At 46.2% G+C, this 27,617-nt stretch overlaps 1 protein-coding gene across 1 annotated transcript in view; it reads left to right on the top strand.

Annotated features, from left to right (window-relative positions):
• Nucleotides 1-27,617, top strand: part of ST8SIA1 (ST8 alpha-N-acetyl-neuraminide alpha-2,8-sialyltransferase 1) — an 83,733-nt gene that overhangs the window by 12,292 nt on the left and 43,824 nt on the right. Inside the window, exon 2 of the mRNA XM_083700836.1 lies at nt 18,410-18,554. Within this exon, the coding sequence (XP_083556962.1) occupies nt 18,410-18,554 (145 nt within the window). The remainder of the gene's footprint in view (nt 1-18,409; nt 18,555-27,617) is intronic.

Genomic DNA, 27,617 nt, shown 5'->3' with positions numbered 1-27,617 from the left:
GCGTCTCTTAAAAAATAATAATACTTGCACATTTAAGGCAAAGATTCAGTATCTAGATTGGCCCATGAGCTGCATCAACTGAATAGGAAGCAAACCTCTGCTCCCGAGCAAGGAACAAAATTGCCAGCCTCTGATGTGGTGTGAAAGTTGAAAGGCAGGCGTTGGTTAACCTGCTTTAAAAGGAGACCTTGCACACTTCGATTCCTGTGCTTGAAAATTTAAGAAAAAATATGCCTGTCCAAGATAAGTAAGGGAAGCTTCCTGATAATGTTTTCCAGTTCTGAGTGTCTCAGCCGTTGCGACTGGGCCTGCAAACCGTAATGAAAAGCTTATTTTTCCAATCTGCTTTGCTCAGGGTGCTTGCAAAATTGCCCCCGTTCTGATTTCCTTCCTCGGGGCCTATGGAAGATTTCTTTATTTGGGGATTTTTAAACCAAAGCATGCGCCACCATCAGCAAAAACCACCCCATAGTCTTAGCCACCGAAAGACAGACTTAAATCATCTGTGAAAGCAGATGTATGGGAGCCATCGTTGCTGCGCCCCATGCCAAGATGTGGCAGTAAGGTCCCAGGAAACATTGTGGTGGAGCATCAGAGTGCTATAAACAAAAATTGCCCTTTCCCCTTATAGAGTCCTTACATAGTTTCCCTATTGGTAGGAGAGAATAACAGAGGCCAACCAGAGAATATTGAGAAGCAAATCAGCTAGTAAGCATGATCTTTATTGATCTGTTGCAACAGGGTGCTCCCCTCACCTGCAGGAGAGAGGAGGGACCCAGAAAAAATGGCGTGCAAGGCCTTATAAAGACTTTTGAAATTGCCACCCTGCAGATCAAGACCACCCCCAGAAACATCATACATACATCACAGAAGGGGTGTAACCTAAGACCACCCCTCAGATACATCATACCTACATCACAGAAAAGGCGGTCTAAAACAGAAATTTGAATATTGTTTTTCTCCTGTTGTTGTTTATCTCTTGTCTGTCAGGTTACTTGATTGGATTGCCTGGGGAGCCCAGCCATTCTTTTGTAGTGATAAATACTTAGTTCCTGGGCCAGGTCACAGGCTCACACCCTATTCAAACACAGACATACCCTTAAGACAGGATTTGCGAAGGAAAAGACAATGGGAGGTTTCCCACTTTGACCTTGCAGAGAAAACATTGGCTCAGTTTAGGAATCAAAATGGCTCCAGGTTGGTCTTCCTTTGCTGATCTATGTATGTGCGGTTATGAACATTACCATATATCTAAGACTATAAAATTCCTATCACAAGAGTGAGGCCAAACGTGCCAGGGACCACATCTAGGAATGCCAGGAGCCATGCCCTGCTCTGAATGCTGCTCCTGGCAAGTTTGGGAAGGGGAGCAGAGGGCTTTTCATACCTCCTGCAGCAGAGCTTGCTGATCCTGGGCTCTGGGGTGCAGTAATGATCCATAGAAGCTTAGAATTGTAGAGTTGGAAGGTCCACTGAGGAAGTCCAGTGTTTCCCAAACTTGGGTCTCCAGCTGTTTTTGGACTACAACTCTCATCATCCCTTGCTAGCAGGACCACTGGTCCAGGGATAATGGGAACTGAAAGGGTCATGGGATTGCAGTTGCAAAGGCTGCTGGGATTGCTAGACGTTTTCCCGCTCTTTTGTGAGCCATATCACAAACTGATGTGCAAATATGGAGAACTGAACATAAGCTTGGAAAAATGAGAAATAGAAATACAGTGGTACCTCAGGTTACAGACGCTGCACGTTACAGACTCTGCTAACCCAGAAATAGTACCTCAGGTTAAGAACTTTGCTTCAGGATGAGAACAGAAATCGCGTAGCGGTTGCAGCGGGAGGCCCCATTAGCTAAAGTGGTACCTCAGGTTAAGAACAGTTTCAGGTTAAGAACGGACCTCCAGAATGAATTACCGTATTTTTCGCTCTATAACACGCACCTGACCATAACACGCACATAGTTTTTAGAGGAGGAAAACAAGGGAAAAAACATTCTGAATGAAACAGTGGATGTATCATTTTTGTGCTTCATGCTGTGGCCACAGACATGTGATCTGATGGTGAATTTGGGCTGACCCAATGCAAAAATCCTGAGAATCCCTGTGCATCCATGGTTTGTAACCACGTTTTTGCACCATTGCAGCCCCAGGCAACAGTGGGTGCGTGATTTTTGGGGGGCAGGCTGTAGCCATGGACATGCTATGTGCTCTGATGGTGAATTTGGGCTGACCCAATGCAAAGACCCTGAGGATCCATGTGGATCCATGGTTTGTAACCACGTTTTTGCACCATTGCAGCCCCAGGCAACTGTGGGTATGTGATTTGGGGGGGGGGGGCAGGCTGTAGCCATGGACATGCTATGTGATCTGATGGTGAATTTGGGGTGACCCAATGCCAAAATCCTGAGAATTCCTGTGGATCCATGCTTTTTAACCACATTTTTGCACCATTGCAGCCCCAGGCAACAGTGGGTGCGTGATTTTTTGGGGGGCAGGCTGTAGCCATGGACATGCTATGTGATCTGATGGTGAATTTGGGGTGACCCAATGCCAAAATCCTGAGAATCCCTGTGGATCCATGCTTTTTAACCACATTTTTGCACCATTGCAGCCCCAGGCAACAGTGGGTGCGTGATTTTTTTGGTGCAGGCTGTAGCCATGGACATGCTATGTGATCTGATGGTGAATTTGGGGTGACCCAATGCAAAGATCCTGAGGATCCATGCTTTGTAACCACATTTTAAGTGGGGAGCGAAGGAAAAACAAAGAAGGGACATTAGAGGGGTGTGCAGAGAAGCAGCTGGCTAAGAATGCAGGAGAGGGATTTAACAGGAGGGAGGAGAGAAAGGCAAAAGTTTCCCCCCACCCAAGCCAGCCATCTCTCTCTCTCTCTCTCTCTCTCTCCCTCCCTCCCTCCCTCCCTCCCTTCCTCCCTCCCCCCCTCTCTCTCCCTCCCCCTCTCTCTCTCCCTCCCCCCCCTCTCTCTCCCTTCCCCCCTCTCTCTCCCTCTCCCCCAGCAGCACCGGAGCTTGCCTGGAGGGGAGGGGCTTTCCCTGCTCTTTGTTCCGTTTCAGCAAACACAGCAACGAAACAGAGGAGGGTGGGCAGTAAGACCCTGAGGCAGAATGCAGGAAAGCAGCCGCTTCCTCTTTTCAGGTTTCGCTTCTCCGTGCAGCGTGCAGCGCCGCGATTTGATTTTTGCATGATTTTTCGGCTCCAGGGACCACACATTCGCTCTATAACACGCACAGACATTTCCCCTTCCTTTTTAGAAGAAAAAATCTGCGTGTTATAGAAGGAAAAATACGGTAAGTTCTTAACCCGAGGTACCACTGTAAGCCGATTGGTCCATTGCTAGCTGTGGCTGTTCTGACCTGGTCCAGCTGTGCCTTGGCGCATCTCCAGCAAAAGGGAGGCGCATGTGAGGGAGCCCACATGCCTGCAGTAGTCATACTGATGTCTCTCTCATGCATCCTCTGCAGCGTAATTGCTAGACGTTTGAGTTTCCAGCTCCAGCTTTGCTTCAGCCACATCTCCTTCACAAACGGTCTTCGAGAAGCAAGTCTCGCCTTCTGCCTCCCCACTCCAGAACTACCTCTCTGTTTATTAAAGGCAAGGCTTTGCAAGGAAAGGGGCAATTCAGCCCCAAAAGAAATTATACACTGGCCTTTTCTCATAATGCCTAATTCTCGTGGGAGAGTGGCATGTGAAACGAGAGCCAGGCATATAATATCTATATTATGAAGAAGCAGGCTAAAATAAAGAGGCCTTTGTATGGATGCTGGAGAACCCAACCAATTAGTTGCCATTTTGTGGAGAGCTGACCAGAAGCTATCCAGATTCTTGGAGCGGAAAGCCTTCCTCTGTGTTTCTGCCTCTATTCCTCCCTCCCTCTTTCCTTCCCTCCCTCCCTCCCTCCCTTCCCAAGGTGCAGTTTAAGGGGGTTTTAAATTTTAAAACTTACTTGTCTCTTTTGGGGAGCTATGGGCATGTCTAGAATTCGGAGACTGCTGTGGGCTTCCATCCCCTTTCAGCAGACGGAAAGAAAGAGAGTGTACACACACACACACACACACACACACACACACACTTTGCTTTTCTGTTTGGTGCAGCAGAATTAAAACAGATCCTCTGGAATTTGCATTACTTTACATAGAGTCTCCCCCAAAACCACCATCAAATGAAAGCTGGCATTGGTAGTTGGTGGACGAATGACACAGCTCTGTTAGATCCACAGCTCTTTATTACAGCGGTTAGAACTGCTCCTAGAGTCAGACAAACTGTAGCCTAGCTGGCTGCTTTATAGAATACTAAGTAACTTGTAACAGTAAGGGACCCCTGACCATTAGGTCCAGTCGTGGCCGACTCTGGGGTTGCGGCGCTCATCTCGCTTTACTGGCTGAGGGAGCTGGCGTACAGCTTCCGGGTCATGTGGCCATACGCCTAAGCCACTTCTGGTGAACCAGAGCAGCGCACGAAAATGCCGTTTACCTTCCTGCCGGAGCGGTACCTATTTATCTACTTGCACTTTGACATACTTTCGAACTGCCAGGTTGGCAGGAGCAGGGACCAAGCAATGGGAGCTCACCCTGTCGCAGGGATTCGGATTGCCAGCCTTCTGATCGGCAAGTCCTAGGCTCTGTGGTTTAACCCACAGCGCCACCCGCGTCCCAACTTGTAACAGTAACAACTCCCAACCATCTAACCAATCAGTGAGCGACAGTTCTCAATCCTTCATTTGCATACTGGTGGCCCTGAGTGAGAACTGCAGCTAATCTTAATACGTAACAGTTGGCACAATTGGTTTTGTTTTTTTAAATCACAAGCCTGGTGCTTTCCCATGCAACGAGAACATTGAGCTAGTGTGGTGTAGTGGTTAGAGTTTCGGACTAGGTCCTGGGAGACCAGGGTTCAAATCCCCGCCATGGGGCTCAGTGGGTGACCTTGGGCCACTCACTGCCTCTCAGCCTAACCTACCTCACAGGATTGTTGTGGGGGATTAAACGAGGAGGGGGGAATATTGTACACCACCTTGAGCTCCAGCATTTCTCCAATGATAATAGGGACATCCTATTCCATAATAATAATAATAATAATAATAATAATAATAATAATATACCCCGCCTATCTGACTGGGTTGCGCCAGCCACTCTGGCTTCCAACATGTATAAAAAAATAAGAAAATGTTAAACATTAAAAACTTCCCCATACAGGGGATGTCTTCAAATGTCTTCAAAAGGTTGCATAGTTACTTATCTCTTTAGCTCTGGGGGTCCCATAACTCCATGCCCTCCAACATTTCTCTGATGAAAACAAGGAAAAGCGGACATTCTGGGATCAAATCAGAAACCAGGGCAGCTTCTGTAAATCCAGGAATGTCCCTTGAAAATAAGGACGTTTGGAAGGCCTGTTGGAGTAAAGGCAGGATGTAAATGAAATAAGTAATAACTAATATTGATCCAAGGCTCGGATCTTTGAGCTAAATGTTGACTGTGAAGAACTTTGGGCTCGGCTTTGTTCCTAAGGTAGCTCCTTCTCCCTCCCCAAGGCTTTTATGAGGCTGCTGAAGAAGAGTTGTCTTGCCCTGAGACTGCTAGAGAGAAGGCAGTTTGAGATCAAATAACCTCATTGCCTGAGGAGAGAGGGTGAGGGCATCAATTTAAGCTGTCTGTCAGCCTGAGATGTGGATGGAAAGCAGCTCCTTTGAACAAAAACCAAGTCTAAATATATGCAACCCCAGTGGTTTTTTTATCTTGTACAGTATTGCTTCCCCTTAACCTGGCCGCTCCTTCAAAGCAGAGAGGCGGCTCATAAATGCCCTCAAACAACTGACCATCTCGTCTGCTCCCTGCCTCAATCTTTTGGCTCAACAAACAGCAGAAGTATGTTGAAATCTAAGCAAGCACTAAGCAAAACGTCTTCCCTCTAACTCCCAGTGCATCACCAGTCATACAGCTCCCATGTGAGAGCATAATGCACAATGGAAGTTTTAAGTGTGCATGAGAACGTCTGTCCCAGTTCCGTAATGCAGCTGCTTCAAGGAGATACATATGGGTGAGGAGTCGCCGGCAGCGCACGTGGTCTGTATCAGGAATCAGAAGTTTTAAATTGCATTTAGAAAATGGATTTCGTAATAGTTTGTGCTGTTTCCTACTGGGGTAGGGTTCCCGTGGCCAAAACTCATCAGCCTCCCCAGATGGAACAGGGCGTCTGTCCAAAGCACAGATGCATTTTGCTGAAAAATACTACAAATGCAGTTAAATTGGTCAGCAATTGTGAGAGGCTAAACTTGACTATTCACGTTATTCGCTATTTCCCCCAGTTCTTTCGATTTACGTATCCCTTCACACAGAAATAGTCCTGAAGCGATTTGCAATGCATGCAATAAAAATCCATTAGAACAAAACAAATGTACTCAAGGCATTGAGCCACAAAAATAATCTAGCTAAGTAAAATCAAATCAAAAATAAAATGACTTTTTGGAAAACTTTGGCTGTTCACTGTTGGGTGGGGGAGGGGGGAAAGTATGCTAGGCTAAGAAGAATCTTTGTTCTCTTTCTCCCCCCCCCCCAATAAATTTTATTAAAGTTTTTTTTTTGGGGGGGAAATATATACCAAAGTTGATATCAAATACCCAATATCTTTTTATAATACCAAAGATAAAGGAAACTAATTTAAGTCAAAACACAAACAAAGGCACCTGCATTGTTCCGCCCTCTAGTCTGTGCTTCTCAATTTGTATTCTATTATTTTAAGTACTGTGGCTTGCCGTTGTTTTATTGATTATAGTTTAGAAATCATTCATTGTAACTGTTGAGTGGATTTCTCTTTAACTTTTATATGTTGATATTATTATTCCGTACTATTCTAATAATTGTTGAATGTTACTTTATTTGATGTAGGTTGCTTAATTTAAAGTTTGTTTTATTATGACATTTTTGTATTGCATTAGATTGTTATAAGACGTATATTTTTTGGTTCTTCAGCTTGTAAACCGCCTCAGGTATTGTAAGATAGAAAGATGGTATACAAATAAAAAATGATGGAGATGATGAAAAAGAAGAAAAGGAAAAGGAACAAGAGGAGGGGAACTTCTGATTCTTTCAGCTATATATAGAAAATTATTCAAAGTGTCCACTCCAGCATAATACCCAATACTTCCAATATTTTCTCAAACCCAGATGAACACAATTTCATTTTCTTTTTCATGCAAAAAGGCCACAAGGGGTTTCCAATTTTTAGTAAATAGTGGCAGTGATTATTCTCTCATTAAACATGTCAACTTCACCATCTCATCTCAGCTCTCGTAGAGCAGGGGTCAGCAAACTTTTTCAGCAGGGGGCCAGTCCACTGTCCTGCAGACCTTGTTGGGGGGCCAGACTATATTTTGAGAGAAAAAATGAACGAATTCCTATGCCCCACAAATAACCCAGAGATGCATTTTAAATAAAAGGACACATTCTACTCATGTAAAAACACGATGATTCCTGGACCGTCCGCGGACAAGATTTAGAAGGCAATTGGGCTGGATGTGGCCCCTGGGCCTTAGTTTGCCTACCCATGTCGTAGAACATGCTTAGGGCTGGCCTTAGATCAACCCTGACCTGAGTGTTGTCACTGGCACACCACCCCCTTGTCTGTCCGCTTAAGTTTTGAATACCTTATTCTTGTGGGTTGCAATTGCACCCATTTCACAGCTTTGATGCACAAGTCACAGAATTCCTTCTGAGGTCACTTAGCTCCCCTGCATTCTGCACAATGCAGGATGCAACTACCATGCTTTTCCGTGTATAAGACTAGGTTTTTCTACTTGAAAAGAATGTTCAAAAGGGGGGGGGTAGTCTTATACACGGGTAGTGCATATGGGGAACTATGCACTTGTCGGTGGCAATTGGTAGGGAGAATGGTGTCTGCTACAAGGGTTGGTGTGGATTGGCTGCTGCAGTGGCAATTGGGCGGGCAAATGGCGGCTTGCTGGCAGATGCTTGGTTGCTTCTTTGACATGTTCAATTTGTAGCGTTTGTTAGTTGAGTGAGTGATTTTCGGCATCCACCCCCCCCCATTACCTCAGTAACTCTGGGCATTTCCCCTAAAAAAATCTCAGCAACTCTGGGCCACCTCCCCCCATTTCCTTAAATTCCAGTCTCCCAAAATAGGAGGCATGTTATACACAGAAAAACACAGCACATCCTCCCTGGCAGATAGCCGTCTAATCTCTGCTTAAATGTGCCAAGAGCAGCACCTAGAACAAACTTCCTCAAACTCGGCCCTCCAGATGTTTTGAGACTACAGTTCCCATCATCCCTGACCACTAGTCCTGCTAGCTAGGGATCATGGGAGTTGTAGGGCAAAAACATCTGGAGGGCTGAGGTTGAGGAAGCCTGACCTAGAACTAAGCCTAGTGAGTATCCCTTGGGAACAGAAATAAGAAGGAAAGAGTTTGTTGTGCAGCAAAGTGGCGCTAAATTTACATGAGAAATCAAACTACAGTGGTACCTCAGGTTAAGAACTTAATTCGTTCTGGAGGTCTGTTCTTAAGCTGAGGTACCACTTTAGCTAATGCTGTCTCGTGCTGCTGCTGGGCCACCGGAGCACGATTTCTGTTCTCATCCTGAAGCAAAGTTCTTAACCTGAGGTAATATTTCTGGGTTAGCGGAGTCTGTAACCTGAAGCATCTGGAACCCAAGGTACCACTGTACTTGTTTCTGCCATTGAGTAGATCGTTTAGTAGGCAGGCCCTGACAAGTGCTCACCGAGCTTCCATTGCCTCATTCCCCAGGTAGGGCTGGGCAATATATCAATACATCATCTAAAAGTCCATATTGTGATACTGGTTTCATAATTCTTGACCTGGCAATATATTGCGCATCATGATACATGTGTGTGCACTATGCAAACATCACAGTGTGGGGCAAAACAGTGAAGACAGCCAATGCCTCTAAGATAGCTCCATCCTTATTTCGGACATGGGAATACAGTGATACCTCGGGCTAAGAACTTAATTCATTCTGGAGGTCCGTTCTTAACTTGAAACTGTTCTTAACCTGAGGTACCACTATAGCTAATGGGGCATCCTGCTGCTGCCGCACGATTTCTGTTCTCATCCTGAAGCAAAGTTCTTTTTAAAAATAATAATAATTTTTAAAATTAGGAATTTCAAAAGAACAGTTTATCAAAAATACTGTATTTTTCGCCCTATAAGATGCACTTTCCCCCCTCCAAAAATGAAGGGGAAATGTGTGTGCGTCCTATGGGGCGAATGCAGGCTTTCGCTGAAGCCTGGAGGGTCTTGCTTTCGCTCTGCAGGCTTCAGGAAGCTCTGTGCAGCCCTCGGGAGCTGGGCCCCTGACGGCTGCACGGAGGTGCCTGCAGCCCTGGGCTTCGCCCAGCTCCGCACAGCCCACCGGAGCCCAGCACAAAGTCGCGCTGGGCTCCCAACGGCTGCGCGGAGCTGCCTGCATTCTGAAGCCTAGGACGCGCTGAAGAGCTCGCCTGGGCTTCGCGCACCTCTCTGCAAGCCTGGGGAGACCGGCACGACTTCTGGGGTCGGGGGAAGCTCAGGCTTCCCCCGCGCCAGCCCCGTGCCTGGGGGGGGGGGGGAAATAATTTTTTTTCTTTATTCCCCCCAAAAAAACGTAGGTGTGTCCAAGGGGCGGTGTGCCCTATGGGGCAAAAAATACGGTACATCATCCTCATCCCCCCCCCATTTCCCCCTCCCCACTGAAGCAAAGTTCTTAACCCGAGGTAGGTTAGCGGAGTCTGTAACCTGAAGCATCTGTAACCTAAAGCGTCTATAACCCGAGGTACCACTGTATATCATGATGTTTCGTAGTCACTTGCTGAAGATCTTAGCCCCGTTGTATATTTCCGTGTGCTTGCAAACCAAATGCAAGTTCTGGCATCGGTGCACCCTCCACAGTTTGACTTTCTTTGGAAGCCAGTGCATTTTTAAAGCAGTTCTCCCTACAGAATATTAAGCCGCCTTCCCTTTCTCTCTCTGTCTCTCTCCCTAACACACACAGAGTGTTATGCAAGCAGATTTTGACTGCAGGCTTTGCTAAACATAGAGCATCCAGCAGACATCCTCTTTCAGGGGCGAGTGTCTCATAGAGAGAGAGAGAGGTTTTTCTGCATTCCCATCCCTAAGTTTCACTTTGGACTCATGCAGTCCCTGAGAGTTACATAACAGAGACCTTTCCCGCAATGCATTTCAAGGTAAACTTGCAGCCGCACTGCAGATCACTTGGCCAGCTCAGAGCTGGTGCTGTTTCGATTCCCCAAGGACTGTCTTTTTTTTGGGTTGTTTCCTCCTCCTCTAGACCAATAGTTTTGAGGGAAGATATCTGAGCAAACAAAACGTTTCTAAAAGCCAAATTGCAGAAGATATATCAGATTAGTTCAAGGAATTAACCTCGATGCTTTTTATTGCCCGTTCCCTTCAAAGATCTAAGACAGGAGTCAGCAACCTTTTTCAGCCGTGGGCCGGTCCACCGTCCCTCAAACCTTGTGGGGGGCCAGACTATATTTTGAAAAAAATATATGAATGAATTCCTATGCCCCACAAATAACCCAGAGATGCATTTTAAATAAAAGGACACATTCTACTCATGTAAAAACATGCTGATTCCTGGACCATCTGTGGGCCGGACTGAGAAGGTGATTGGGCCGGATCCAGCCCCCGGGCCTTAGGTTGCCTACCCCTAATCTAAGATATCTTTCTGATTTGATATCAGGCAGGAACCTTCACTATCTCCTTTTTGGCGTCTGCTAAATACATCATTACTTAGGCAAACCTGCCCAGATATCTTAAATATTGCTGTGTGTTTTAATCTGTGTTTAGTTTATTGCTGATCTTAATGTTTTGAATCTTCACAACTTTTCTTTTCAGCTGTTTTACTGATAGTTGTATTCTTTTATTCTTTTGGGAAGCCGCTTTGGGGTTCTTACAATCAAGCACCGTATAAATTTTGTGAAATAGTAAACAAAATTCCCAGAGATCACCGGAAAGAGAGACTAGTTGTTAAACCACTCTGGGAGTTGTTGCTCTGGGAGGAAAACAGCGGCCTCCTATTTCAGCGTGGTGAAAATTGTAGTGGTTAGAGTGTTGGATGCAGGAGTAGTAAAGGTAAAGGGACTCCTGACCATTAGGTGCAGTCGTGACCAACTCTGGGGTTGTGGCGCTCATCTCGCTTTATTGGCTGAGGATGCCGGCGTACAGCTTCCGGGTCATGTGGCCAGCATGACTAAGCTGCTTCTGACGAACCAGAGCAGCGCACGGAAACGCCGTTTACCTTCCCGCCGGAGCGGTACCTATTTATCTACTGGCACTTTGAGGTGCTTTTGAACTGCTAGGTGGGCAGGAGCAGAGACCGAGCAACGGGAGCTCACCCCGTTGTGGGGATTTGAGCTGCCGACCTTCTGATCAGCAAGCCCTAGGCTCTGTGGTTTAACCCACAGTGCCACCCGCGTCCCAGGACGAAGGAGACCAGGGTTCAAATTCCCACTTGGCCATGCAGCTCACTAGGTGACCAGGTGCTGCCCCTCCGCCCAACCTACCTCACAAGGTTGTTGTGGGAATTAGATGGGGAGGGAGAGAACCACGTATGCCACCCCGAGCAACTTGGAGTAAATGTGGGATAATAAATGCAATAAGTAAAGAATAAAGAATAAATAAAGAACCCTCAACAAATTACAGTTCCCAGGATTCTTTGGGGGGGGGGGAGCCTTGACTGTTAACATGGTATCATAGTGCTTTAAATGTAATGTGTGGATGTGGCCTAATTCTGGTTTTGCCCCATCCTCCTTAGAGCGTAAGACTCTTAATCTCAGGTTTGTGAGTTCGAGCCCCACACTGGGCAAAAAATAATAATCCTGCATCGCAGGGGGTTGGACTAGATGACCCTCGTTGTCCCTTCCAACTCTACAATTCTGTGATTCTAGGACAGCACTGGGATGGAGGAAGAAGATGAGGAAGCTGACAGGAAGCCCCACCCCCAGACTGGTTGTAAGAAGGTGGAGGCTGGTTGAGGGCTTAACTGAGGTTGGTGGAACAGCTGCCCCATTCATCCTCATGGACCAACTATCACGGTGCAGAAATCGGGATGCTGGCTTCCTGTCTTCTTTTACCTGTCGAGAACCCTGAAGCTGGTGTAGATTTCTGGATCTCACCCCCCCCCCCCCCCGAGAAATGTATTTCAAAACAGAGGCCATGATTCTCTGATTCTAACACAAGCCTCTTTTTTTTTTTTTTGCCCTGCTCCCAATGTTTCTCCACCTAAAACTGCATGCCTGTGTGTTATAGATGAGCAGTTTGCATTATGCTTGAAGTATTGATGATGATAATATTCTGCAGCAGACTGTTTCATAATCAAGAGTCGTGCCCAGGGTTTTCGTTTGCAAAAGCCGCTGTGTGGACTTGCTCTTCTGGCACAACTTACCGTAGTTTTGGCTCTATAGGATGCACTGGACCATAGGACGCACCTTGTTTTAGAGGGGGAGAACAAGAAAAAAAGATTCTCCCCCTCTCTGCTCAGCGCCCCTTCAGCGAAGCAGCAGGAGAAATGGAGCCCCTTCCATTTCTCCTCCCGCTTGGCTGAAGGGGTTCTGCACAACTCTCCCTCTCTGCTAAAGCCAGGAGAGTCTTGCTCTCCCGGCTTCAGCAAAAGGAACCCGAAGCCTGCGGAGCACAGCGGGAACTCGCGCTGCGCTCTGAAGGCTTCAGGCGGCTAACCCTGAAGTCTGGAGAGCGAGAGGGGTAGGTGTGCACCAACCCCTCTCGCTCTCCAGGCTTCAGCAAAAGCAACGCGAAGCCTCCGGAGCATGGAGGGAGCGCTCCCTCTGCGCTTCAGAGGCTTCGCGTTGCTATCACTGAAGCCAAGGAACCTGCATTCGCTCCATAGGACACACACACATTTCCCCTTAATTTTTGGACGGGGAAAAGTGCGTCCTATAGAGTGAAAAATACGGTAGATGCAGACGTTTTGAGCAAATCATGCTGTTAGGAATCTCTGTCTCCAGTCTGCCTACCTAACCATACATTTAAAGCACATTCCCACCAACACTGAGAACCCTGGAAACTGCCTTTTACGGCGAACGGCGCTGCAGTTCCCAGCACCCACAACAAACCGCAACTCCCAATATTCTTTGGGGGAGGCGGGAGTGTGCTTTAAATGCACAGCGCATACAAAACTTGAGTGTCATCAGTCCAACGCTGTGCATTGCTCTCCCATCAGAAGTTTGGCATGCTTTCTCGCTATTGGCTGTCAGGCATATCTTGAAGATGTTTTTACGCCTGCAGTCCTGTGCAGCTGTTTAAACATTATAAGGATTGTTTTGCGCTGCCTTTATGGTGTCTTACGCATACTGCCTCCGATATTTCGTGTGAGGTGCTGGGCATTTCAAAAACTGGGTTTTCCTACCATTTCACTGCATCCCGAGAGGTGAAGTGAGGACACGAGCACTTGCTCGTGAGGAGAGTCGCCAAGAAGAATTGGCTTAGGGGTGATTAGTCTTAGCAGCTGCATTGTGTGAGCGAATGCCCATGCGCAGGGTGTGGGTCACCCAGTTGGTCATCTGCATTGTGCTTGTGGGAGGGGGCATACAGTTCCCAACTTGCTAGATCGGTGCTGTCCCCATCTAAACATATCATAAAGGTAAAGGGACCTCTGACCATTAGGTCCAGTCATGGCCGACTCTGGGGTTGTGGTGCTCATCTCGCTTTACTGGCCGAGGGAGCCGGCATACAGCTTCCAGGTCATGTGGCCAGCATGACTACGCCGCTTCTGGTGAACCAGAGCAGCGCACAGAAACGCCGTTTACCTTCCCGCCGGAGCGGTACCTATTTATCTACTTGCACTTTAATGTGCTTTTGAACTGCTAGGTTGGCAGGAGCTGGGACCGAGCAACTGGAGCTCACCCCGTCGTGGGGATTTGAACCACCGACCTTCTGAGTGGCAAGCCCTAGGCTCTGTGGTTTAACCCACAGTGCCACCCGCATCCCTAAACATATCATAGAATTGAGGAGTTGGAAAAGACCCCCAGGGGCATCTAGTTGCTCAGGGTGGCATACGTGGTTCTCTCCCTCCTCATCTAATCCACACAACAACCTTGTGAGGTAGGCCTCGGTTCAGTATACCTGAAGGAGTGTCTCTACCCCCATCGTTCAGCCTGGACACTGAGGTACAGCGCCGAGGGCCTTCTGGCGGTTCCCTCGCTGCGAGAGGCCAAGTTACAGGGAACCAGGCAGAGGGCCTTCTCGGTAGTGGCACCTGTCCTCTGAAACGCCCTCCCAGCAGATGTCAAAGAGAAAAACAACTACCAGACTTTTAGAAGACATGTGAAGGCAGCCCTGTTTAGGGAAGCTTTTAATGTTTAATAGGTTATTGTATTTTAATATTCTGTTGGAAGCCGCCCAGATGGGCGAGGTATAAATATATCATCATCATCATCATCATTATAGTCCAACCCCCTGTGATGCAGGAATCTCAAGCAAAGCATCTATGGCAGGTGGCCATCCAACCTTGGCTTAGAAACCTCCGAAGAAGGAGAGTCTACAACCTCCCAAGGGAGATTGTTCCACTATCAAACAGCTCTTCCTGGTGTTTAATTGGAATCTTTTGTAACTAGAAGCCATTGGTTCGAGTCCTACCCCTCAGGAGCAGGAGAAAACAATCTTGCTCCACTTTCCATGTGACAGCCCTTTAGATCTTTGACAATGGCTATCATATGGACGTAGTGGCAGGGAACGCGATGGTTTGTTCTTTAAAAACTCCAGAACCTTATCAATGTTTTCAGCTGAGAGAAAACAGTGAAGCAGGTAAAGACAATTGACCACCCTGATGTCCCTTTAGATGTTTTGGATTTCAGCTCCCAGTGGCTGATGGGAGTTGTAGTCCAAAAGCTCTGGAGGGCACCAGGCTAATAGGAGCTGCTGTGATATAACACCCAATGAATCCATATGCATCTCTGGGCAGAACCGAGTCACAAAGTATTCAAATCAGCGCTGACCATAGAGGGTGAGAAAAGCAAGCGAGAAGGGAGATAATACATGAAAGCACATCTAAGACTGCCAGAGAATCTGTTTTCCAGATGGGGAAATATCAGGGGCAAAGAGAAAACGATGGTGTTGACAATTGGAGTGGTTCTCCTGCATTTTAACCCTGTGAATCTGCCAAGGCAACTTGTAAATTATTTTAACACCCAACACTTTAGACATGTGCTCCGTATGACTTGGGAACCCTGTTGGTTTCCGCGCTGAGCTCTTGCACATATTTCCAGGCACATAAGTGCCGCTGCAGGTAACTCTGGTCAAGGTGACTGGAAACCATTAAGGAATAGCTCGTCACTATCAAGTGATTCTGAATCTGCATCCTGCAAGAAATTAATGAGGTGACCCCTAAACACCCAATCACTTAAGTGGGGAATGCATTGTGCTATCAGCAAAATCCTAGCTTCATGAAAATTAAAAGTCAGAGCGGCCAAAGAATGGCAAGGAGAAACATCTCATTAATTACGACTTGCTGATCCACACTTATAGAGCTGCAGTTCGCTCTCCGATAGATGCTGCTGTCTGCTCCCCTTCAGAAAATCGTAAATCTGTCATAACCAATCAAATATAGGTGCTCAGCTGTGATTGCAGAGCTTTCAACATTTCCCCAAAGCCATAGCTTGGTGGCAGGAGCAGCTGCACTGCATCAGGAAGGTGCACCTCAAGTCCTATGATGTCACTGTGCTTGGAATCTGGTGTGTGGTTCTGTTTGAGACAAGACACGTGTGGTTAGGGGTAGGCAACCCAGTACCCTCAAGATGTTGCAGGACTCCAGCTCCCATCAGCCTCAACCACTATGACCCAGTGGTCAGGAATGATGGGAGATGTAGTCCTGCAAAATATCTGGAGGGTACCAGGTTATTCCTCCCTGCATTAGATGCATAGCCAAACATTGGGCTTTGGTTCTATTCAATTTATTTATAATATATATACAATATAATATATTGCCTTCTGGGTTTCTCACAGCTACAATAAACCTACCATTAAAATTATGGACTGGTCATTTCTTCGTCAGAGGGCAAATGGGCAAATTTAGCAGGGGATGAAATACTTTCCCCCTTCACTATACATAAACAGCTAAAAATTGGAGTTTTGGTTTTATTCAATTCATTTACAATAAATTTATATACATAGCTAAGTGTTGGAATTTTATTAAAGCATTTGCAAAAAGTGAACTTAACCTAGTACCACTACTTAACTAGTAAAGGTAAAAAAAAAGAGGCAAAGAACCCCTGGACGGTTAAGTCCAGGCAAAGGTGACTATGGGGTTGTGGCGCTCATCTTGCTTTCTGGCCGAGGGAGCCACCGTTTGTCCACAGACAGCTTTCTGGGTCATGTGGCCAGCATGACTAAACCATTGTGGGCGCAACAGAAGCCAGATCGCATGGAAATGCCCTTTACCTTCCCACCACAGTGGTACCTGTGTATCTACTTGCACTGGTGTGCTTTCGAACTGCCAGGTTGGCAGGAGCTGGGACAGAGCAATGGGAGCTCACCCCGTTGCGGGGATTCGAACTGCCAGCCTTCTGATCGGCAAGCTCAAGAGGCTCAGTGGTTCAAGGGCTCCTAACAACAAACAAACCAAGAACAAACCTTGGTTACAACCCATGGTTTGTCTGAAGTGAGACAAACCATCAGCTTGAGTTTGGGCAGAACTCTAAGCTAGTCCATGGCTTAGCTCTGGCTAGTGCAGCAGGAAGAGGACGACCAGGGGAAGAGTGAAATAGATTTGATTTTCACTCCATACATTCCTCTTCTCTCGTTCCCATGCTTTGGATTACCATTTTATGAGAAACAGCTCAATAGATCACAGTATCCAGATATATATAAGGGCTTTTATTCTGCATTACATACAGCTCAACAATAACTATTTTGGGCGAAGGTACAGGTTAATATAATTTTGTACTGATGCCTTCGTTTTGAATTTAGCAGCATGGCACAAATCGCCACTGCTGTGTTAACCGGCAGGGTTTTGTTGGGGGGTTTTAAAATCTCCAGGTGCTTTAAAAGAGATCCATTTTTCTATATTTTTTCTGTCTCAGTACTAGGAAGCTGAGAACCAAGAATAGAAAGTGGGGTGGGGGGAATTATTTGTTGCATGATGAAGAAGTATTTCCATTATCTGCAGGAGGGCTGTTTCAAAGGGCAGGCTTTGTGACAAAGAGACGCATGGGAAGAACTGCAGGGAAGAGGGCAGGACAAAGGGCTTGTCTGGCAGTAGCAGCAGATGGCAGGAACTGGGAAAGTTCAGCAGCCAGCGGGCATCTCTGCAAGCTGGCTATGGGGTTCCCGGCAGGTTACCATCAGGGCAGGTTTTAGACTGGAATAGAATCAAGCGGAAATGTCCTCTTGGGTTTTGTAAGTGGATGCAAGCACCTCCTGCCATATAGAACGCTGTCGATTACAGTGGTACCTCGGGATACAGACGCTTCAGGTTACATTCGCTTCAGGTAACAGACTCCGCTAACCCAGAAATAGTACCTCAGGTTAAGAACTTTGCTTCAGGATGAGAACAGAAATTGTGCTCCGGCGGCGCAGCGGCAGCAGGAGGCCCCCTTAGCTAAAGTGGTGCTTCAGGTTAAGAACAGTTTCACGTTAAGAATGGGCCTCCGGAACGAATTAAGTACTTAACCCGGGGTACCACTGTATATACCAGGCACCGGGATGCTCAGAATACTCTCCTCTCTGTGTCAAGCTGATGAGCAGGATATTTTTTCTCTCTTCCCCAGGTGTTGGGAACCTTTGGTCCTCCGGGTGTTGCTGAGCTACAACTCCCACCAGCTTCAGCAAGCAGGGCCAAAGGCCAGGGATGATGGGAGTTGTAGTTCAGAAGGGTCTGCACACCTCCTTTTCACCAAAAGGTTTTTTTGGGGGGGAGTAGATTGCGGAGGGATGTGCCCCGAAACTGCATACCTGCTCCTTCAGAGGAACTGTAACCACACCCAGAGCAGGACACCCCCCCCCCGTCCATCTGGTTTAGGAAGCCGCCCATCTAATAGTTCCCTAGTCTTATCCAGATTGAACTTCATATATTCTGGTGTCTGTAACCCGCAGCAGGCTAGTAAATGACAGTCTTGTGGCAGTCATATTATGAGTAAAGTTGGCAGGCATTTGGAACATGTTCGTAGAATGTACTGATTTATTTTTGTATAGATTCCGTGGCCCTCTGTTTGCTGTTGAACCACAACACCCGTCCTTTTTGCCCTTTGGCCATGCTGACTGTCCCCTGAAGGCCTGTAGCTCAATCTTAGAGCACTGGCTTTGCAGGCCCTGGGTTCAAATCCTAACATATCTCGGTTGGGCTCTCATTAATTGGTCTCGTTCAGTTGTCTTGTTTTCTTTTTCTCTACTCAACTTTCTCCGTTAGGAAACTACTGAAAGACTGCTGTGACCCTGGGCGCTTCTTTGCCATGACGAAAGAGAACTCTCCGGTGGGGAAGAACCTGTGGTACGACGGGGAATTTCTGTACTCCTTCACCATCGACAACGAAACCTTCTCCCTTTTCCCAAAGGTCAGTGACCCTCTTGTTTATTTTTGTCTGTTGTTTGCATTTATTCATTTCTTCTGGAACACCTTTGCTGATACGAAAAGACCCAGATGCTGAACAAACTACAATCCCTGGGACTCGGCAGGTGTAGCAGCGCCACAAACTGCAACAGACAGTGTGGTGCAGTGGTTAGAGTGTCAGGCTAAGGCCTGGGAGCCCAGGGTTCGAATCACCACTCGGCCTTGAAGCTCACTGAGTGGCCTTGGGCCAGGCATCGCCTCTCAGCCTAACCCACTTTTCAAGGTTTCTCGTGGGAATTAAATGAGGGGGCTAGAACCACATACACTACCTTGAGATGCTTGGAGAACCATAGAATTGTAGAGTTGGAAGGGACCCTGGGTTGCCATATGTCCTCTTTTTCCAGGACATGTCCTCTTTTCCAGGTCTGGTTATCATATGTCCTCTCTTCACCCGCTACACATCCTCTTTTTCAGGATAAAAATTTCTGTCGGGGTAGATTTTTAAAATTTGGCAAAATTTCTGGGGTTTTTTGTTTCCATTAGCCCAAGAAAATCTTTCTAATGTGTTGGACTCAGATCTAAGATAAAACATACAAAAGTCAAAATACTAAAAAACAGATTAAAATTGCCTTAACAAAGAGAAGCTCTTTTAATTTCCGTTTGTTCTTCAGTTGGGGCAAAGCACGGGAAAACAATGGGGACGTGCAGGCAAACCACATGATTTTTATTCTGAATTAAGCCCAGAGTATGAAGAGTGAGGCTGGCTCTCAAATAAATTGCACGTAGGAGTCCAGCCCTGAGGCATAGTCATGGCCTTTGTCATCCTCGTTTTGTGACACCTCACGTTCAGCCACCGCCATTGTTACATCTGCCTTCGGTTTAATGAATGAAGCTCGCAGTGTTGCAGATGCCTAAGGGAGAAGAGACGTGTCGAAACCCAAACAATCATTGCCAGGACTGCATTTTGATTCTTCCCCCTCACGCCCCCTCCAAAGGCTGCTGGCTAGCACCTGCAGACAAAGACATCTTTTATCAATGCACACATAAAGTAGCGCTATTGAGATTGATAGAGAGCCAGCGTGCCATACGGATCAGTGTCGGACTAGGACTTTGGAGAGAGCAGGGTTCACATCCACACTTGGCCCCTTTGCTGGGTGACCTTGGGCCAATCCCTGCCTTGCAGCCTGGCCTACATCACAAGGTTGTTGTGGGGATTGAAGGAACCATGTACGCCATCTTGAGCCACCTTGGAGAAAAAGAAGCTGGGGTATAAATTCAGCAAAAATAGATGAATAAAAATATTGATACCATTTTTTAATGCTGAAAAATCCCCCCTCGGCTTATACTCAAGTTAGGCGGTCGGGCTGCTTGTTCTTCCTCCGCCTCTGATGCCACCACCAGGTTTGTGGTGTGGTGAACCAGCTTATACTCGAGTCTATAAGTTTCCCAGTTTTTTGTGCTAAAATTAGGTGCCTTGGCTTATATTCGGGCCGGCTTATACTCGAGTATATACGGTATATGAAATATGAGTATTCTGCAAAATTCAGATATTTCGCCTCACAGAGGGGCAAGGTGGGGGCTGACCTCAGAACTATTCCAAGATTTTTTCCTGCCTCTGTGTTTTGCCAAAGAGGAATGCCCTAATGTTTTTATCAGATGAATCCACCCTTGATCCGAAAGGCTTTGGAAAGTTTGTTGGCTCTGAATTCGTAACTTGTATTATTGCATTTTCTCTAGCTCCCTTTTCATTTTTCAAAACATAGAATAATGTGGATTAAGGACTCTGAAGAATGGGACCTATTACTGCCACCTTCCCAGCAATAAGCGGAGAATTTGGGGGAAGATAAACACTCCTTTCAGCAAGTCTTCAAAAGCTCTGCAACTTCTTCTAAAAACAATTCCTGCTTTGAAATGCTCAGAGGATGTGGTGAGGCTGCAGCAGGGGCTGTTACTCTGCTGATTTAATCAGAGCAGTATTTCTTCAGGAGATAAATAATTTTTCTTCACTACCAGCTTGAAGCATTGATGCATTCAGAGTTTGCTATTTTCCTACTTTTAAAGAACTGATTTATACCTAACTAGCAGCCTTGTATCCAAGGTTGCTTGGGTATTCTGAGAAAGAAAGAAATAAAGAAAGAGAGAGAGAAAGAGAGAAAGAGAAGAAGATTTAGTCCACCATCTTGATTCAGAATAGCATCTAAATGTATCTAGAATTAAAATAGTATCTTGAGATTACTTAAATTGAATTTATGGTAGACACACACACACACACACACACACACACACACACACTGTGATTGTAGTAACATTGAATAAGCAGATTGATGAAGTTAAATAATGGCATTCTGAAAACGTACAATAAATATGACCATTTTGCTTAAAATATATCAAAGCCTTATTGAGCATTCGGAAGGCAAAAAACTCCTTTGGGGGAAATTGGGCAACAGGGAACTATATTTTTTTCTGAATCTATCACTATCCTGTTCTTTTCGCTCTTTAGCAAAAAATATATTTATCTTCCATATTCCCAGTACTAATTTTTTTCCATTTGTGGACAAACAACAGTTTTGCTGTTGCTGCTGTAATATAGGAAACGTGTTCTGTGTGGTGTGAGGGGATGTTTTATTGTCCCAGATGAGGAGCTGTTCAGAAGTTTTCACAGCTAACTTTGCTGCAGAAAAGGAAAACGATGCAGTAAGAATTGCTAGCCAATAGCCCATCCAGTCCAGTATCCTGTTCTCACATTGGCCAACCAGATGCCTGTGGAAAACCCCGGAAAACCCCAAGCAGGACCCGGGCACAAGAGCACTCTCTCCTCTTGTGGTTTCCAGCAACTGGTACTCAGAAGCATAATGCCTCACATAGTGGAGGAATCACAGAATTGTAGAGTTGGAAGGGACCTTGAGGGTCATCTAGTCCAACCCACTGCAAGGCAGGAATCTGAAGTGTGTGTGTGTTTGTGTGTGTGTGTGTAAATTTTCCATTTAATATTTTATATTCACATATACCGCCACTATACTATATACTATCCACTATACCGCCCTGGCTCTTAGAGCCTATCGACTTCCTTCCCTCCCACACGCATTACAGAATGACTCAAAATTTAAATAAATATAGAAAGATGGACAATTTCTCATTACAAGTCTTCAGACAACCCTGCTAGTGATGTTAATTGCTCACAATGAACTTTCAGATATCGCATAAATTCACTCCAGTCTTTTTGGAACACAGTGGCACCTCAGGTTACATACGCTTCAGGTTACAGACTCCACTAACCCAGAAATAGTGCTTCAGGATAAGAACAGAAATTGTGCTCCGGTGGCGCGGCGGCAGCAGGAGGCCCCGTTAGCTAAAGTGGTACCTCAGGTTAAGAACAGTTTCAGGTTAAGAACAGACCTCCGGAACGAATTAAGTACTTAACCCAAGGTACCACTGTACTTGATTGTGCTGGTTTCGGATTTTTCCTGTCAGCTTCACCAGTTCTGCAAAGTCCACCATCTTCACCTGCCACTCTTCTTTTGTTGGTATGCAAAGCCCATCCTCTTTAGGTTCGTTCTTAACCTGAAACTGTTCTTAACCTGAAGCACCACTTTAGCTAATGGGGCCTCCCACTGCAGCCGCGCAATTTCTGTTCTCATCCTGAAGCAAAGTTCTTCAGGTATATTTCTGAGGTAATATTTCTAGCGGAGTCTGTAACCTGAAGCATCTGTAACCCAAGGTACCATTGTATAGTCATCCTGGCTAGTAGCCATTGATAGCCCTATATTCCATGAAATTGTCTAATCTTCTTTTAAAGCCATCCGAGTTGGTGGCCATTATTGCCCTGTGTGGAAGTGAGTTCCATAGTTGAACTAGACTCTGGGGGAGAAGAAGTCTTTTTCTTTCTTTTTTTTTTGGTCTGTCCTTTATCATTGTTGCCTTTCTGAACATTACTCCCCAGGATGGCGGGGGGGGGGGAGGGGAGTAATCCCAAGAGGCGAACTATGTCCTCGGAAATACTGTACAGTGGTACCTCGGGTTACATACGCATCAGGTTACATACGCTTCAGGTTACAGACTCCGCTAACCCAGAAATAGTACCTTGGGTTAAGAACTTTGCCCAAGGATGAGAACAGAAATCGCACGGTGGCAGCAGGAGGCCCCATTAGCTAAAGTGGTACCTCAGGTTAAGAACAGTTTCAGGTTAAGAATGGACTTCCAGAACGAATTAAGTTCTTAACCCGAGGTACCATTGTAATGGGAACAGAGGATTTAAAGAAGGGGAACAAGAGACTATAAAGCTTTCCCCCAGAAAATAGATGCTCAAACAGAGGGAAGTTGTACTGAAGCTTGACAAGCAATCCCACAGCCAACAAGGAAACACTCCAGCTGTTACTCACATCTTAGAATCGCCAGGATGCTGCTTGTTCTAAAGTTCTGCCCATTGCAGCCCATATCTAAAAAGAGGGAGGCCTTCCGGTGAAACTGACCACTGGAAGATTCAGGGCAGATAAGACAGAGTGCTTATACACATACAGTGGTACCTCAGGTTATATATGCTTCAGGTTACAGACGCTTCAGGTTACAGACTCCGCTAACCCAGAAATAGTACCTTGGGTTAAGAACTTTGCTTCAGGATGAGAACAGAAATCAGGCTCCGGCAGCGCAGCAGTAGCAGGAGGCCCCATTAGCAAAAGTGGTGCGTCAGGTTAAGAACAGTTTCAGGTTAAAAATGGACCTCTGGAACGAATTAAGTACTTAAGCCAAGGTACCACTGTAGTTAAACTATGGAATCTGGATTTCAGGGAGGAGAAGGCTATCAATTTCTACTAGCTATGATGGCTGTTCTCTGCCTCTGCATTTGGAGGCAACAGTGCTTCTCTTTTCGGGGAACCGCAGGAAGGGAGAACGCTCTTGTGTTCAAATCCTGCTTACTGGTTTCCAAAAGGCATCTGCCTGGCCACTGGGAAAACAGGATGCTGGACTAGATGGGCTGTTGACCTGATCCAGCCAGCTCTTCCTGTGTTCTTACCCATCAATGCTTCCACTGTTAAAAGACAGTTTTCTTCTGTCACAGGCGCAGATGAAGGAAGCTGTTTGACCCCCTTGAGCAAAGCTGGCCCTTTCCAGGCAGATTCCTGCCTCCTCCCCTTTCTCGGTTGAAGCCGTGGCATTTGGAAAGGTCAGCTGTCGGTTTTAAGTGTTTGCCTAACAGAAATAAATGCCACTTTGCAAGAGCATGGTTGCAGGGGAAGTTTGTCAGTGCATGTCCTTGAACGCAGCAGGACCAAATGGGTTTATTGATGTCAGGTTCCGCTCTGAGTGATGGGTGTCACTCATGCCGTTGTAGCCTTGATGCTAGACTACTGCTAATGCTGCACATGGGGCTGCCCTTAGTGGCTCTTCGGCTTCGGAAAGTTCATTTTGAGGAGTAACTAGTTCGTGTTCAAGATATACGAAAACAAAATAGAAGCATTGCTACCCGACCCCACCCCCCATCTCTCCCCCACCTCTTTCCTCCTTTTCTTCCTAATGTCTCAACAAATGAAACTCATTGTAAAAATGTTACATGGAAAAAAATATGAGAGAGAGACATTGCACACACTTTTGTAAATCAAGAAAATCGTTGATAATAATAAAAAGATGTACGAAAAGGAACTACAGTGGTACCTCGGGTTACAGACAGTTCAGGTTACAGATGCTTCAGGTTACAGACTCCGCTAACCCAGAAATAGTACCTCGGGTTAAGAACTTTGCTTCAGGATGTGAACAGAAATCAGGCTCTGGTGGCGCGGTGGCTGCGGAAGGCCCCATTAGCTAAAGTGGTACCTCAGGTTAAGAACAGTTTCTGGTTAAGAATGGACCTCCATAACGAATTAAGTTCTTAACCTAAGGTACCACTGTACAGTCGTACCTCGGCTCCCAAACGCCTTGGGAGTCAGAACGTTCTGGCTACCGAACGATCGAAAACCAGAAGTGCGTGTTTCAGTTTTCGAACCTTCTTTTGGAAGCCAAACGTCCGACAGAGCTTCCGCGGCTTCTGATTGGCTGCAGGACCTTCCTGCAGCCAGTCAGAAACTGTGCTTTGGTTTCCGAATGTTTCGGAAGTTGGACGGACTTCCGGAACAGATTCCGTTCGACTTCCTAAGTACGACTGTAATTGCAATTCATAATGACTCCTATGGAAAATGTTTATGGGGGGAGGGTTGTTTAGAGAAAAGGCAAGTGATAGGGGACGTGATTCAGGTAGAATCCTGAATCTTCTGCTTCCTTGGATACCCCCACTAATGCTATATAGAGCACCAGGCCTCTACATGTGCTAGCATCCCAACTCACATCAGCCCCAGCCAGCCTGGCCACTGCTCAAGGATGATGGGAGTTGTAGTCCAACCACATCTGGAGGACCACAGGTTCCCCCACCCACAGTTACCCTAAAACCATGAGCAAGTAGAGCAGCCTTGGCCAACCTGATGACCTCCAACATCTGGAGCAAATCGGGGCGAATGCGGGGCGCAGTCTAACCTACGCGTAATCTTTCTGTGAGCAAAGTAGGACAAATCAGTTACAAATATTTAGGGGCTTCCTGAAAGGGTTCTTGGGGGGGGGAAATCGGACTGAAAAACAGGGCTGGAAAATAAAAACATAAATAGGTGTACAAAGCAAAGAGCTTTCAGCAAATCCCAGCTTCTCAAGGAGTGCCATCTGCATGATGCATTTTATTTGCACTCAATTTTGTTCTTGCATTCACACTTTGGGTTTAGGTATACGTGTAAAAATAGAGTGTGTGAAGTGGTCCCAGGAGACACAGGTAAAATGGCTGTTAATCTAGCAACTATCCAGCATTTTCTCACAGTTCAGGGATAGATAAAAATCTAGGATGGCACTGGAAAATCCAACAGAACTTTTTTCTTCTTCTTCTCATGGGCCTCATTTCAGGGGATTTGGTAGCCAGCCTTGGGAAGGATCACAAAAAAATGAAAAAGATAAATAACCTCATCGGTTGCAGCATTTGTGCTGCTGTTGCTAATATCACCAGGATCTTCAGTGTGATCAAAATCCAATTTTGGATGCTGTTACAAACCTCTCCTTGCAAATCTCCTGGGCTAATTAAAAAGCACTTGCAAGATTCCCGCTGGCTGAATAATTTTTTTTTTAAAAAAAAGTCTTTTCAACCTCCTTGAAAACTGAGTCCTTTGACAACAACTAAAGTGAAGCGGTTGAATTAAATATGATTTAATTACTATCTTATGGGATTTTTCAAAAGGACTCCACCCCCCCCATCTTTTGCCGTATGATCCATCACTGAATGTTTGCTTATTTGATTGATTAAGTAACTGGATTGATATACTGCGTAATCAAAACCTAAGCAAGCAGTTTACGCGATAAATATAGGCATAAAAAATAACAATAAAAGCAGATGTTCAAAACAAATGGAATTATTTTTTCAAAAAGAAAAGCATTCTAAAATAACACTCATGGCAAAGTTATGTATCTGGATAGGCCTGTCTAACCAAAATTAATTTTCATGTCCTAGCCTTATCCTGGAAGAAAAGTGGATATGTTCAGTGGTTACAGACTTAATTCGTTCCAGGGGTCCACGCGCACCCCCCCAAAAAAAACGTAACCAGAGGCACCACTTTTGTGCATGCGTGAAACACGATAGAGCACTTCTGTGCACGCACACGCGGCGAAACCCGGAATAACACATGTTATATGTGCCGGCGTGGTTGCTCGAGAGCAAGACCCCCATTGGTCTTTTCAAAGGCTTTATTATCGGCGCAAAAACATTCACAGTGCAGAATGTCTCAATTCCATGCCTTGCTCAGTCACTAACAGAATCTGGGAGTGGGCGGTCCTTAAACTTTCCCCAGCAGAGTAGTTTCTTGACCCCCAGCCGGCGCCTCCCCTCTCTGCGCGTAAACCGACTACGCAGAGAGGGCGTGGGCAAAGGGGGACCTGCCTCCCCCCCACTTTGCTCATGCTTGGTGCTGTGGGTCTCCCTTGCATTCTCCAAGCCCTGCATCCCTTCCCCACTGGAGGTGTGGCTTCCCTCCTCCGCGGAGGAAGTGCTGCTTCTCACGATCTCTGGAGGCTCCCTGTAACCCAAGTGCCCTTCCACCTCTTGCCTCTGAGCTGATGGCAGTTCCCTGACAATACACTTCCGAGTTTGCCGTGTTCGTGACTTGAAAGTTATGTATCCAGAGCGGTACGTAACCAGAGGGTCCACTGTACTATGTACTGTATTTTTTGCTCTATAAGACTCACTTTTTCCCTCCTAAAAAGTAAGGGGAAATGTGTGTGCATCTTATGGAGCGAATGCAGGCTGCGCAGCTATCCCAGAAGCCAGAACAGCAAGAGGGATCTCTGCTTTCGCTGCACAGCGATCCCTCTTGTTGTTCTGGCTTCTGAGATTCAGAATATTTTTTTTATTGTTTTCCTCCTCCAAAAACTAGGTGCGTCTTATGGTCTGGTGCGTCTTATAGAGCGAAAAATAAATTGAGAGTGATGGTAATATGACTGCACCTCCATAGGAAATTGCTTTTGAAGATATGGCTGCACACCATCAGTTAGTTCCATGTTCTATACATTTGGGGTTTGTTCTCTGCTTTCCTCCCAGTATGCCTCTTTCCATTCTGTCCACCCCCCACTCCTGTCTATTATGGTTTCCAAGGTGTGAGATGGATTTCACATTGTCTTGCTCCTGGGGAGGACTGTTCTGTCTCTGCTTCTTTCCGTCATTGATTTGCAACAGACATCCGCTTTGACCTAGCAGCAGGAAGTGGCAAAGTGATTAGCAGTGAGGTCTATAAACCGTGTAATTTTCGGCTCAGGGGGCCCAAATCCAGATCTCAGGTTGCTTCACTGCTGTGACGCGATGCTCCTGCTCTCCCAAGTGTGTGCATGTGTGCGTGTGTGAGAGAGGCTGAAATATTGGTACAGTGGAGCTTGGTTTTCAAATGTCTCAGAAGTCGAACATTTCGGTTTCCGAACACTGAAAACCTGGAAGGAACTGCTTTGGTTTTCAAATGCGCCTCGGAAGTTGAACAGGAAACGTGGCTTCCGTTTTGAGTTTTCTGGAAGTAAATGC

The sequence above is a fragment of the Podarcis gaigeae genome, assembly GCF_964106915.1.
Source record: "Podarcis gaigeae genome assembly, chromosome: 10".
Taxonomy (NCBI): domain Eukaryota; kingdom Metazoa; phylum Chordata; class Lepidosauria; order Squamata; family Lacertidae; genus Podarcis; species Podarcis gaigeae.
Note: the sequence above shows the minus strand (reverse complement) of the source record. Positions and strands in the feature narration are given on the sequence as shown.